The 13533-nt window shown below is 35.6% G+C and overlaps 1 protein-coding gene across 1 annotated transcript in view; it reads left to right on the top strand.

Moving 5' to 3' along the window:
* USH2A (usherin) overlaps positions 1-13533 on the top strand; it is a 735906-nt gene that overhangs the window by 378863 nt on the left and 343510 nt on the right. The window contains exons 33-34 of the mRNA XM_047839579.1: positions 302-473; positions 5940-6087. Of these exons, the coding sequence (XP_047695535.1) occupies positions 302-473; positions 5940-6087 (320 nt within the window). The remainder of the gene's footprint in view (positions 1-301; positions 474-5939; positions 6088-13533) is intronic.

Here is a 13533-nt window from a genome sequence, read left to right as displayed (position 1 = left end):
GTTCAAAATTAAAAACTCGTGCACACATTTACTATATTATTAGCTAATTAAAATTATACGTAACTAGAAAGCAGGCACTGTGTCATATTTTCTTTATACCATTCAGAATAGACATTTAATAATTACTTGGGTTTTTTTAACTTTTTTTAAAGCTTTCAGTGTGTGTGTGTGTGTGTGTGTGTGTGTGTGTGTGTTTGAGTGGCATAAATCCAAGTTCATATGCGTCCTTTAAAAATCTTGCACATTTCAGGTTTGACTTGAATGAATGATGGAGAGTCATGCTATATTTTTCCATTCCCAGGTGGAAACAACCAAGAAATGTAAATGGAATTCTGGAGCGCTATATATTATATATATCAAATCACACACATAATTTTACAATTTGGGATGTCATCTATAACAGCACAGACCTTTTTCAGGACCACCTGCTTCAATACCTGTCCCCTGGTAATAAATATCTCATCAAGCTGGGGGTAAGTTCACTTTACTTCTGTCACTTTCTCTTCCTTTCCTTGCTGCTTCTCTTTCCTTTGTCCCATCTGCTCTCTCTCCCTCACTTAAAAAAAACAAAAAAAAAAAAAAAACAAAAAAACACACAAAAAACCCAAAACCAAAAACTCACGTATTGCTATTGAGACAGAAAACTCCTTTCACATTGTAAATGTGAATATGATCTAATACCTACATATTTATTTTATATTGTACAAAATGATAGCATAACAATCTGAGTCAGTAGATTTTTTCTAAATCTAATTTGGGATTATCAGAAATTATTTCAGTTTTGTTATTTCTAGAATGTCATAATTGATAGGACTTTTTCTACAATGCCTGAATTAATAAGGTTATTTCCCCATGGATCTTGTATTCATTCGGAAAACAATGTACAGTATGAAAACTTAGGTCTTATTTTTTAAAAATGAAGGTTTAAATGACCCTCAAATATTCTGGATTGTTATTATGTTCTGGTTTACATTACATTTCTTTCTTGAAAGAACAGTCACTTAATAAAACCCTAGAATCAACATACTTTAGAGGTCTTTAGACAGACAATAGCATTTTTTAATGCAAAATAGCACTTTTATACAAAGGTCTTTTAAAAGACCTTGATATTACTGTGGAATTTATACTCAGTACTTCCTTTTGTTTTTTGATGAAATATAATCTTTTTTAAGTTTAATAGCACATCTGAAAATAACTGAATATAAACATGAGATTGTCCCTATTTGTTTTAAACACACTCTTCATTTTATAGCAATACCTATATAAGGATATTTGCTTTGATAAATGCCATAGAAAATATTCTGCTCTTGATTATGAATAAATTTACATTTATGTAGACACTGTGTATGCATTCATTTTACTTAACATGCTCTTGAATGCTCTAAATATTATACCATGAGAAAATAAACTACATTCAACTATTGCTAACTGTCTGACCTGACACCACAAAACAAGGGCAATCACACAATGTTAAAAATCCTGTTCAGAACTGACTCCATGTGCCTAGGTGTTCAGCACACAGATTGGCTTACAAAACAGCATCTTTGATTACTTACCTGTATTACTCAATATGTAAGAAATATATTAACTTGATTTTCAAAAACTGATACAGAAATCCACACTATTTTCAAAACAGTGGTATTATCAAAATCCAGAAAATACTCTATTGCTTAGAAGCAACAAAAATTAAGTAAAAATTGTTGTATTTTTAGTTTTTATCAGGAGACAAAGGTCATGAAACAAAGTTATACTCCCAAGGCGAGTTTTAGGATATGCTGTGCAGTCAGTAGAAATCCACCTCAATATTCTATTTTGTATACATCTATATCTTTAAAAATAAATACCCCTAGATCAGAAGTCTGCTCTCCTGAGTTTCAATTCAGACTTTACTAACAACTATGTAACCCAAGGCAAATTCACTTAACCACCCTGATTTTTGCATTCTTTCAGCCTAAAATTGGGACTTTGAACTAAATGATTTTTAATGTCTCTTTGAGCCCTAAAATTCTATGACACTAAATCATTCTATGATTCCAAACAGTATTCTATGGAGTCAAATGAAATCTGTCAGCCACTGAGTAATGTTGATGCAGGATGTCATAAAGATGTGGAAGTCTTTGCCCTAACTCTTGTTAGGCTCACGCCATTTTTTATTTTTTTATATCATTGTATTTATTAGTGCAGAAAATACACTAATATATTTTTCAGGAAGTATTCAACTAAAAAGTTTTTTTTTAACTCTATAACCAGTAAATTAAATGAACCAGAACATTTTAGGTTCATCTTGGTTAATTGAAGGATTATTATATATTTCACAGTTTCCACATAATAACTGACTTTCAAGGTCATTAGATTAGTAGATGGAGATTAGGTTCTAAGCCAAGTGGAGTTGCCTTTATAGTCGGTCTCAGCATATTGAAAGTTTCTGAAAAATAAAACATACAGATGGCCAAGCCTTTAAGAAATAGAGGAAGATACACGAGGATTCAAACCGCTGTGATTTACTCTAGACTCAGAGAAGGTGTGTTACTTCAAGTGGCTTCATGTAATATTTCCTTTTAACTAGATTATAAACTCCTGGAGGGTAGAGACAGTATCTTTCAAAATTCTATCTGTGGAGTCAAGCCCAGTGCCTGGTAGAAATTGGAAGCTCAACCAACGATTCCTGAATGAATGAACACTAAGTCTATTTATTTCATAAAGAATCTGAGACTTCTGGTATGAGTTAGACGGTTTGCTGTACAATGTGGGAGTCGAGGACTGTGTGGTTCCAAGCATATGTTTTTCCTGCTGGAAGAAACAGCATGACATGTCACTACATTCAACAAATGGTATTGTGGAGTGTGGTAGCTCCATATAAAGATAATAAGCCAAAAATTAAATAAAGAAGCTAGTACCACAGACAAGTTTCAGTATATGTGTGGTCTGATAATTTTCATATTACTGCTAGACATTTACCTCTTGATGAATGCTAAGTGTATTTCCTGAAAAGATTCTTGGACATGATGAACTTAATTTTTCAAAAGATCATTTATAGATAGCATGGCCTTGTTGTATTTCTTCACACTTTAAAGTATGTTGCATTCTTAATATCCTCAGAGCCTGCTTATCTGAAAATAAACTATTGATAAGGAGAATGGTAGCTTTGGATTTTCCTGACAGCCCTCATTTCAAAATATTTGATATACATTGATTACTCATGTCCTTGCCCCAAAATTGAATCCCCTATTTGGTCAGAGGTTACTGGTCATTTCAGAGTGGTAGTATCACTTTGTAATTTAACAAAAATGGCTGCAACTGATAAAAGCTATGGGAGATGAGTTGAAGCTCCTTATTGTAACGGCTCAGAGGCTTTCAAAGACCTTGCCATTTCATAAAGGCATCTTGAGTCAATCCCACCCTTTTGTTTAGTTTTTCCAAACCAGAATTTTAATCAGCATTCAACTGCACCGCCTGCAGTGGCCCCTGGTGCTGGCAGGTCAGACAAGATACTGATTGATTCAGTTTCATTTAGATAATATCAGTTAGATGTGACCAATAGGAAGCAACTTTAAGAGCATTTATTTCCTTGTTGAAGGAACTGCTCACTTAGCACCTCTAAATGTATGCAAAAAGTACATGGAAGAAACAAAATAAAATATTGTGCAGGTAATTTTGTTACTTCAGCAGCCTCTTTATAAATTCTGTTTTATTTGCAAGAAAAATTCTCTCATAAACTACTTGGATTCCTCCAAGGCCTCTTTGCCAAAATATGAATTTATGGATCTCAGATGACACAGCCCAAAGAACAATCCTTCCAAACCACAGCATGGCTTTATTTATCCCAAAAGGCATCCTAAAATTCTCAAAGTGAAGTAAATTTCAATTCACATTTTGTTTTTAAATATACATATAATTATATATCATTTAGTACACTATTTCTTTGAGGAGAGTTAGCTGGGGACAATTCTTAGGACATAAATAAGAAAAAAAATAATAGTGACAAATAGACTATTAGAATTAAATCCCAGTGTGTTACAAGGTTAATAATAAGATGCTCCAACATTTTTTCCCCACCTAAGGAAAAAATCTAGGAACTGCAGGTGGGCAGATTTAGCCCTCTCTGAGGATGGGAAAGACTGTTCTTTCCATCATTTTCCTTTGATAATTCACCTGTTCCACTTGGCCTCTTTTCCTGCCATGTTTTCTAGTGGACTTTTAGCATGTTTGAAATGTTTTATTTTCATTTTTCTATTTTAACGTTCAGATAGTTTTTTCTTGGGCTAACAATGACATGTCCTAGAGCTTGAGTCAGTGTTTGGCCACAAGCTTAATTGATTCCTTTTTATTTGCAAAGATTGTGTTCTCAGGAAGAGTATGGTTTATCTCTTACATATATATGCACATGCTGTAACTAAGAATTAGAGGAAACCCACAGAGGTTAATTAGGTCCCAATCTTAATGCAATTTTATGTCCAAGCCACAGTTTAACCCATCAAAAACTTGCTTACGCTGATGAGAAATTATCCTGGAGATATGGGCCACTGTTACATTCTTCCAAGAGAAAGTGAGATTGATCTCACTTATTATATATACTTATATAATGCCATTTATTATATATACTCCTAATAAAGAATTTGCAACTATTTGCAACAACTTGGCAAAAAGTATACTTCAACTAAGAAAATGTCTTTAAAAATAAGTCAACTCTCTCTTATTTTTAGGAGAAAGAAGATCAACTGTGTTAAGTATCAAAAGGTTGTTCCCTTAATATCAAAGTGAAAATCAGGGAACAGGCCTAAAGAAATAAAAAGGTGTTTTAATTTTTTATATGAACAACAACTACCTTCCATGAAAATGGACTAAATATCTGCTTTTTACATCATCCTGTGATTTTACTTCATTGTCCTTATAGGTTTTTGGCAAATTGTAGTGTTTTTTGAACTATTTTTTTTTCTTTTTGAAACATTTTAAAATTTTATCGTGTAAATTACAAGTGTAACCTAAAAATATGCGGAACAAAGCTTAAATGTAGTTTTTTCAAATATATGTGTTATATCAAGATATAATTCCTCACACTCTAACAAATATATTCTGGAAACACCCTGTTTGTATGTCTCCCTTTCCTGGAGAAATCCTTATCCAATAAGTTAGGCAGCAAAGCTAATTTCCTATTACACTTAAACATTTATTTTGGAATTACTTGCAGTAATTTCTGGGTATCTTTAACATACATGTTTTCACTGATGACATTAGTAATACCTTATTAGGGAGCAGGACGATTCTGTGATCACTTTAAGTGTCCTGGCCATGTAATCAGCCCATTTCCTCTAGCACTTGAGTAAATGATTTGACCCTTTTCACCATCAAACAGTCATTCAACAGCTGCTTTGTTGTTGAGATATGAGAAATACTATATTGTTCATTTTCACATTGTGTTATACTTTAAACATATTGGTCACATGATAACAAATAAAAGACGATTATATTTGCCACAGATCTTTTCTTTTCCTACAAATCACTTGTTTTATCCTAAAGTAGTTTCAGTCTCTAGTACTGTTCTCAGGTAGTGCGCACACACACATGCATGCACTTAATTCATTCTAGAAAACCCTGGGTAAGGCTGATTTCATCAAGGCTATTCACCCAGGCAATATATGCCCTACCTCTAGGCTCTAACATAGGAATTACTTACAATTCATACATGCATACATTCTGGGTTATTTTCTAATTATTGGAGATGGTTGTCTCATGTCCTAAAAGGCAAACTAATTAAATGTCAAACCTCAGCATTGAAAGAAATATATTTAGTGGAGGGGGGGGGAGGTAAAGAAAACTATTTTTAAAAATCCTGAACTCTTATAATGAATTATTTTTTTTTCAATGCTCACTTAAACTTTTGGGACCCAGAATGAAATGTGTGTGTGTGTGTTTGTGTTTGTGTTTGCATCTCTCCTCAGGCTTGCACGGGGGGTGGGTGCACAGTGAGTGAGGCCAGGGAGGCCCTGACTGATGAGTGTGCACCCGAAGGTGTTCCGACCCCCACAGCGCACTCCTATTCACCTTACTCCTTTAACATCTCCTGGACTGAGCCTGAATATCCAAATGGTAAGTGAACTCTTTTAGCCTCAAGTTAAAAAGATGATTAGCAAAGGTAAATTAATATTCTAAATGGCAGCTTATATGTGGTGCTTAATTTTTAATGATCATTTTAGCACATAAAATACCTGAGATAGTATCATTGTCTGTAGTTGGGAGACTGTAGTTTTTAGGCGAACACACAATTTTGGTGGCTCAAAAGTGCTCCCTTTTGATAGTTCTTGTGTACTGCATCTTATTGTTTAATACATTCCAGAAAAGGTTGAAAGAACAGATGAGGATTCCCAAAGTGCTGTTGTGACAGTGACATTATATTTGCAATGACTCTCTGGTTTTGACAGTCTGTTCGTTCTTGAACAGGGAGAGAGGTGGAAAGCCTGTGCACATAACGTATTTCAAAATGCCTTTGATTTCACAAGTTCATCTTAAAAGAGACGACTTGGAATCTGTATTTTTAACATATTTTATGTAAATATGTCAACATGCAGCTTTTAAACAGTGTCTATATTAAATACATATATATATTAGGGACACCTGGGTGGCTCAGTCAGTTAAGCATCTGACTTTGCCTCAGGTCATGATCTCACGGTTTGTGCGTTTGAGCCCCGTATCTCTGTGCTAACAGCTCAGAGGCTGGAGCCTGCTTCAGATTCTGTCTCTCTGTCTCTCTGTCTCTCTCTCTTTCTGCCTCTGCCACACTTGAACTCTGTCACTCTCTTTCAAGAATAAATAAACATTAAATTTTTTTTTAAATAGACGCATTTTATACTTGTTGAGCTTCATATAGATTGTGTAGATTTCTAAGTGATATACACATCTTTGCATAGTTTAGAGAATTAAGTCAGCCAGGTAAAGTTGTCTAAAATAAAATCTTATTATAATGATTTTGTAATAACTTGGAGGTAGAAATTGCTTTCTTCATTTATTGTAAATATCTTTAAGTTTTACACAACACAGTGTCATTGTTCCACACAGATAGAAATTTATTAACATCAAGTCTTGCTCCCTTTAAAACACATATCAAGGCTTTAAATATCATAGAAATTGTTTTAGGTAGCTAGTTACTGAATACTGAGATGGCCTCTTTTAGCATAGCCAAAGAGAATGGAAGAAAAAAAATGATAATTTTATTAGTTTGTCTTTTGTTTACTATGATATTAATTATTCTAGTCATCTCATTTTAATTAAACTTTTGGCAAATGCATTAGATATATTTGAGGTAATGGAGAGAGCTCAAATAATTAGAGTAAGTGATTATCTCTGCTTCTCAAGTAATTCCTATACTGTTACAAATTTTCTAATAAAAAAATAAATGGATCTCTATTTGATACTTACATTAAACAGTCAAAAAATCTTGCCATCCTTCGTGCTCCACAAATGAATCCAGTCCATGCAATGCAAATTTGAGTGATTTATTCCAATTGGGTTGCTGTTAAATGCCATCACGTGATTTGCTTCATAAAATACAATACTTTCAGTCATAACGACTGGTCATTGCAACTCTGGAACAGCAGCTCTACTTGGGATCCTAGGTTGACTGGAGAAATACTTACCACATTCCAAAGAATATTTGTATATTATGTTTTGTGTATTTACAAGCAACTTTTAAATATATGCATTGAAACAAAAAGAACTGGAAAAACTTTGGATATTTGCATAAACACTTTCATATTCTAAAGTGTTGCGTTTAATCACATTAGAATTTTCAAAATTTTGATTGTGGGCAATGGTTAGACCATTAAAAAGTAAGAGTGTTCATTAAAAAAAAAAAACTTTCATTACTTCTGTCTTCACTTTCCCCAAATTTTCCAGTGTTTGATTTCTACTGTCCATTGTCTGGAGAGGGATAATGTGATTTTTGGAAAACTCCTTGTTCCTCTATTTGTTTTTAAAGCCCCCATAATACCCCCTGAAAACCTGAAGAATAAAATCCAAATTCTTTAGTCTGGCATTCAGGTCACTCCCCACTTGTGGCTCAATATGCATTTATAGAGCCTTGTAACACACTTTTATTTCTAGAATACTTATGGCTTACTGTAAGCTTGCAGGACGTGGGTGTGCAGTCAAATTGTCCTAGAGGCAAATATGATCTCTTATGTGTAGTAGTGTATTACTTTAGGAAATGTACTAAATTCTATGAACCCCAGTTCTCTTGATTATAAAATTGGAGTTGATCAACCCCTATTTTCTTTTATCTTTACTTGTGGAAATCTAACCCATTCCTCAGGATTAAACGTGGGCCTCTTATTTCATAAAATTGTTGCTACTCTTCCTTGAGTCAAAGTTAAGCTTGCCCTCTTCTCTTGATCACATATCCTGTTTCTAGGCTTTCATAATGGTACATACTTCATTCCTTCTAGGTTCAGATTTATTTGGGTACTTGTCCAACATGACCATCCATGATAAGGACCACAAATCATTCATTTCTCTTTACCTTCACGGAGCCTAACAGTGCATTATAGTTTCTGTTGGCACCTAATTATATTTAGTTTATTCAGTCATTTCTTGTGAAAAATTCCACTTGATCAGGAGCATGTATACTGTAGTTCTGGCTCTCTAATGATACCAACAGAAAGAATGGTAGTTGCAGGCCAATTCCTGAAATATCTTTGTTTGGGAGGTATTTGTTCCTGAACTGTATTTGTTTAGCTGTGTGGGGTCTGATGCTAGGTTTTTCTTTTAGCAATTTGGATTTTTGCATTTGAATGAAGAACTTTTAATTTCCTTTTCCTTGGTATACACAGGTCAAATTTAATGGAACTAGACCCATATTGCAATATGTGCCACATTAGGGTTGCTTCCTAAGTTCTGAGTATGCTGCAGAATGAAATAGGTTTCATCCTTATGTTACTAAAGAAACCCTTTCAAATTATTTTATTTATTTTTTTTTGTTTATTGATTTATTTTGAGAGAGAGAAAAAGAGAATGCTGGAGGGGCAGAGAGAAGGAGAGAGAGAATCCCAAGCAGACTCCACACTGTCAGCACAGAGCCTGATGCGGGGCTCGAAGTCATAAACTGTGAGATCATGACCTGGGCCGAAACCAAGAGTTGGCTGCTTAACCAACTGAGCCACTCAGGCACCCCCAAATGATTTTAAATAGTGTTTCTGAACCTTAACTGATTATTAGAATCATCTTAGGGGCACTGGTTGAGGAAGTAGATTGCAGTGCTCCGCCAGAGCTCTTGAATAATCAGAATATCCCATAGGCTATGTTATCATCAAACATCCTGGAGTCCTCCAACTGGAGGACTTTATATTCATCATATCCAAGTTGATTTCTCCACATGTTCTCTGCCCTTCTACTTTCCCTTTCTCCTGTGTTCCTCCTCTCACTGATTAGCACAACCCAGTCATGCCAGCCAGCAACCTGGATGGCTTGACTTCAACCCATGCCCACTCCTGACTTCTTTTGCCACATGACCCCCAACTGCACTCCTCTAATGAAAGTCACTGATATTTCTCACCCAGATAACTTCAAGAGCCTCCTCATACCCTGCAAAAATCTGAATTTGTTTTTTCAAAGTATATTTTTGATGACCTCCTAGGTACCATCGTACCAAGATGAATCTGCCCAATCCTTTATCTTAAGGATATTATAGTTTCTTGGGGCAACAAATAATCACAAGGTAGAGATGTGAACAAGGTGCCAAATGAATGGAGAAGAAGCTCCCTGAGGAGCCCTATGGGATGTGAGAGTGACATCTCTCTGGGTCTTCCAGAGATGTATGTATATGCATTTAGATGATCATGTTGTGTCATGGAGGCTGCTTGCATGGTTTTGCACACTCTGGGGGTGCCTGGGTGGCTCAGTTGGTTAAGCGTCCAACTCTTGATCTCAGCTCAAGTCATGATCTCACAGTTTGTGAGCTTGAGCCCCACATTGGGCTCTGCAATGACAGCACAGAGCCTGCTTGGTATTCTGTCCCTCCCTTTCTTTCCTCTTCCCCCACTTGCTTGCTCTCTCTGACTCTCTCTCTCTCTCTCTCTCTCTCTCTCTCAATAAATGGATGAACTTAAAAAAAAAAATCTTGACTCTGTTAGTCAACTGTTATACATAAATAATTATTTCATAGGACTTATTAACATGAAGAAAAGTTGTGGAGAAACAGTAACCCCACTTTCAGTAGTAACTATAATATTTCCAAATATATGCCTATATGTGACAAAATATGAGAGGTGTGAAAGGCTCTGATAGAAATGTCTAGTTCTTGCTTGGTAGACTTCAGCCACCATGGATTAGGAAACAGGCTCTCTGCTTTTTATAAATGATTCTGATTTAACAGTCACTTTTTACTCATCACAGTCTTGTGATAATCCTTACCCAGTGGCTAAGAGAATGGCCTCTTGCTCTTCTGGTTTCCATTCTCTTCTTTGTCTCCCACTCTGCTCCTGCTTAACAGCTTGTACTGGAAGCTTTCTCTTTGCTTCAGGATGTACTACACATGCTCTGAGCATTTTTCCTATTCTGGAACATTTTGTTCTGTGCTGTACTGGGAGTTCTAAGGATAGTGCCTGACTCATAATAGATGCTCAATTAAAATTTTGCTGATTAGCACTACCAAAAGAAGAAATAAATGCACAGAAGATAACAAGTGCTGGCAAAGATGCTGAGAAATTAGAACCCTTGGGCACTGTTGGTGGAAATGTAAAATGGCACAGCTATTATGGGAAGCAGTATGTAAAGTTCCTCAAAAAATTAAAAATAGAATTACTAAGTGATCCAACAATTCTACTTCTGAGTATTTATCCAAAAAAATTGAAAACAGGATCCTGAAGAAACATTTGCACACCCACAGTCATGGTAGCGTCATTCACCGTAGCCAAGAGATGAAAGAAACCCAAATGTCCACAGACGGATGAATGGATAAACAAAATGTGGTGTGTGTATATATACAGTGGAATACCACTGCCATTAAAAGAGGAAATTACCACCTTTGGGATGCAGCAAAGGCAATCATAAGAGGAAAGTATATAGCAATCCAGGCCTTCCTAAAGAAGGAAGAAAGATCTCAGATACACAACCTAACCTTGCACCTTAAGGATCTGGAAAAAGAACAGCAAATAAAACCCAAAAACAGCAGAAGACAGGAAATAATAAAGATTAGAGCAGAAATTAATGCTATAGAAACAAAACGAACAAACAAACAAACAAAAAACAGAACAGATCAATGAAACCAGAAGCTGGTTCTTTGAAAGAATTAACAAAATTGATAAACCACTAGCCAGTTTGATCAAAAAGAAAAAGGAAAGGACTCAAATAAATAAAATCAAGAATGAAAGAGGAGAGATCACAACCAACACAGCAGAAATACAAACAATAGTAAGAGAATATTATGAGCAATTATATGCCAATAAAATGGGCAATCTGGAAGAAATGGACAAATTCCTAGAAACATATCCACTACCAAAACTGAAACAGGAAAAAATAGAAAATTTGAACACAACCATAACCAGTAAGGAAATCAAATTAGTAATAAAAAATCTGCCAAAATCAAGAGTCCAGGGCCAGATGGCTTTCCAGGGGAATTCTACCAAACATTTAAGGAAGAGTAAATACCTATTCTCTTGAAACTGTTCCAAAAAATAGAAATGGAAGGAAAACTTCCGAACACTTTCTATGAAACCAGCATTACCTTGATTCCAAAAGCAGACAGAGACCCCACTAAAAAGGAAAAGTATAGACCAATTTCCCTGAGGAACATGAATGCAAAAATCCTCAACAAGATATTAGCCAACTGGCTCCAACAATACATTAAAAAAATTATTCACCACAACCTAGTGGGATTTATACCTGGGATGCAGGGCTGGTTCAATATCCACAAAACAATTAACATGATTCATCACATCAATAAAAGAAAGGACAAGAACCATATGATTCTCTCAATAGATGCAGAGAAAGCATTTGACAAAATACAGCATCTTGATTAAAAACCCTCAAGAAAGTAGGGATAGAAGGAGCATACCTCGAGATCATAAAAGCCATATATGAACGACACAACACTAACATCATCCTCAATGGGGAAAAACTGAGAGCTTTCCCCCTAAGGTCAGGAGCAAGACAGGGATGTCCACTCTCACCACTGTTATTCAACATAGTATTGGAAGTCTTAGCCTCTGCAATCAGATAACACAAAGAAATAAAAGGCATCCAAATCGGCCAGGAGGAGGTCAAACTTTTACTCTTCGCAGATGACATGATACTCTGTATGGGAAACCCTAAAGATTCCACCAAAAAACTGCTAGAATTGATTCATGAATTCAGCAAAGTTGCAGGATATAAAATCAATGCACAGAAATCGGTTGCATTCCTATACACCAACAATGAAGTGACAGAAAGAGAAATCAGGAATCGATCCCATTTACAGTTGCACAAAACCATAAAGTACCTAGGAATAAACCTAACCAAAGAAGTGAAAAATCTATACACTGAAAACTGAAGAAAGCTTATGAAAGAAATTGAAGAAGACACAAAAAAATCGAAAAAGATTCCATGCTCCCGGATAAGAAGAACACACATTGTTAAAATGGCTATACTACCCAAAGCAATCTACATATTCAATGCAATCCCTATCAAAATAACACCAGCATTCTTCACAGAGCTAGAACAAATAATCCTAAAATATGTATGGAACCAGAAAAGACCCTGAAGAGCCAAAACGATCTTGAAAAAGAAAACTAAAGCAGGAGGCATCACAATCCCAGACTCCAAGCTATACTACAAAGCTGTAATCATCAAGACAGTATGGTACTGGCACAAGAACAGACACTCAGATCAATGGAAAAGAATAGAGAACCCAGAAATGGACCCACAAACGTATGGCCATCTAATCTTTGACAAAGCAGGAAAGAATATCCAATGGAATAAAGACAGTCTCTTCAGCAAGTGGTGCTGGGAAAACTGGACAGCGACATGGAGAAGAAGGAACCTGGACCACTTTCTTACACCATACACAAAAAAGAAACTCAAAATAGATGAAAGACCTCAATGTAAGACAGGAAGCCATCAAAATCCTCGAGGAGAAAGCAGGCAAAAACCTCTTTGATCTTGCCTGCAGCAACTTCTTACTCAACACAACTCCAGAGGCAAGGGAAACAAAAGTAAAAATGAACTACTGGGACCTCATCAAAACAAAAAGCCTCTGCACAGTGAAGGAAACAATCAGCAAAACTAAAAGGCAACTGACAGAATGGGAGAAGATATTTGCAAATGACATATCAGATAAAGGGTCAGTATCCAAAATTTATAAAGAACTAACAAACTCAACACCCAAAACACAAATAATCCAGTGAGGAAATGTGCAAAAGACATGAATAGACACTTCTCCAAAGAAGACATCCAGATGGCCAACTAACACATGAAAAAATGCTCAACATCCCCCATAATCAGGGAAATACAAATCAAAACCACAATGAGATATCACCTTACACCTGTCAGAATGGCTAACATTAACAA

This window comes from Prionailurus viverrinus, chromosome F1, assembly GCF_022837055.1.
Source record: "Prionailurus viverrinus isolate Anna chromosome F1, UM_Priviv_1.0, whole genome shotgun sequence".
In the NCBI taxonomy this organism is placed as follows: domain Eukaryota; kingdom Metazoa; phylum Chordata; class Mammalia; order Carnivora; family Felidae; genus Prionailurus; species Prionailurus viverrinus.
Note: the sequence above shows the minus strand (reverse complement) of the source record. Positions and strands in the feature narration are given on the sequence as shown.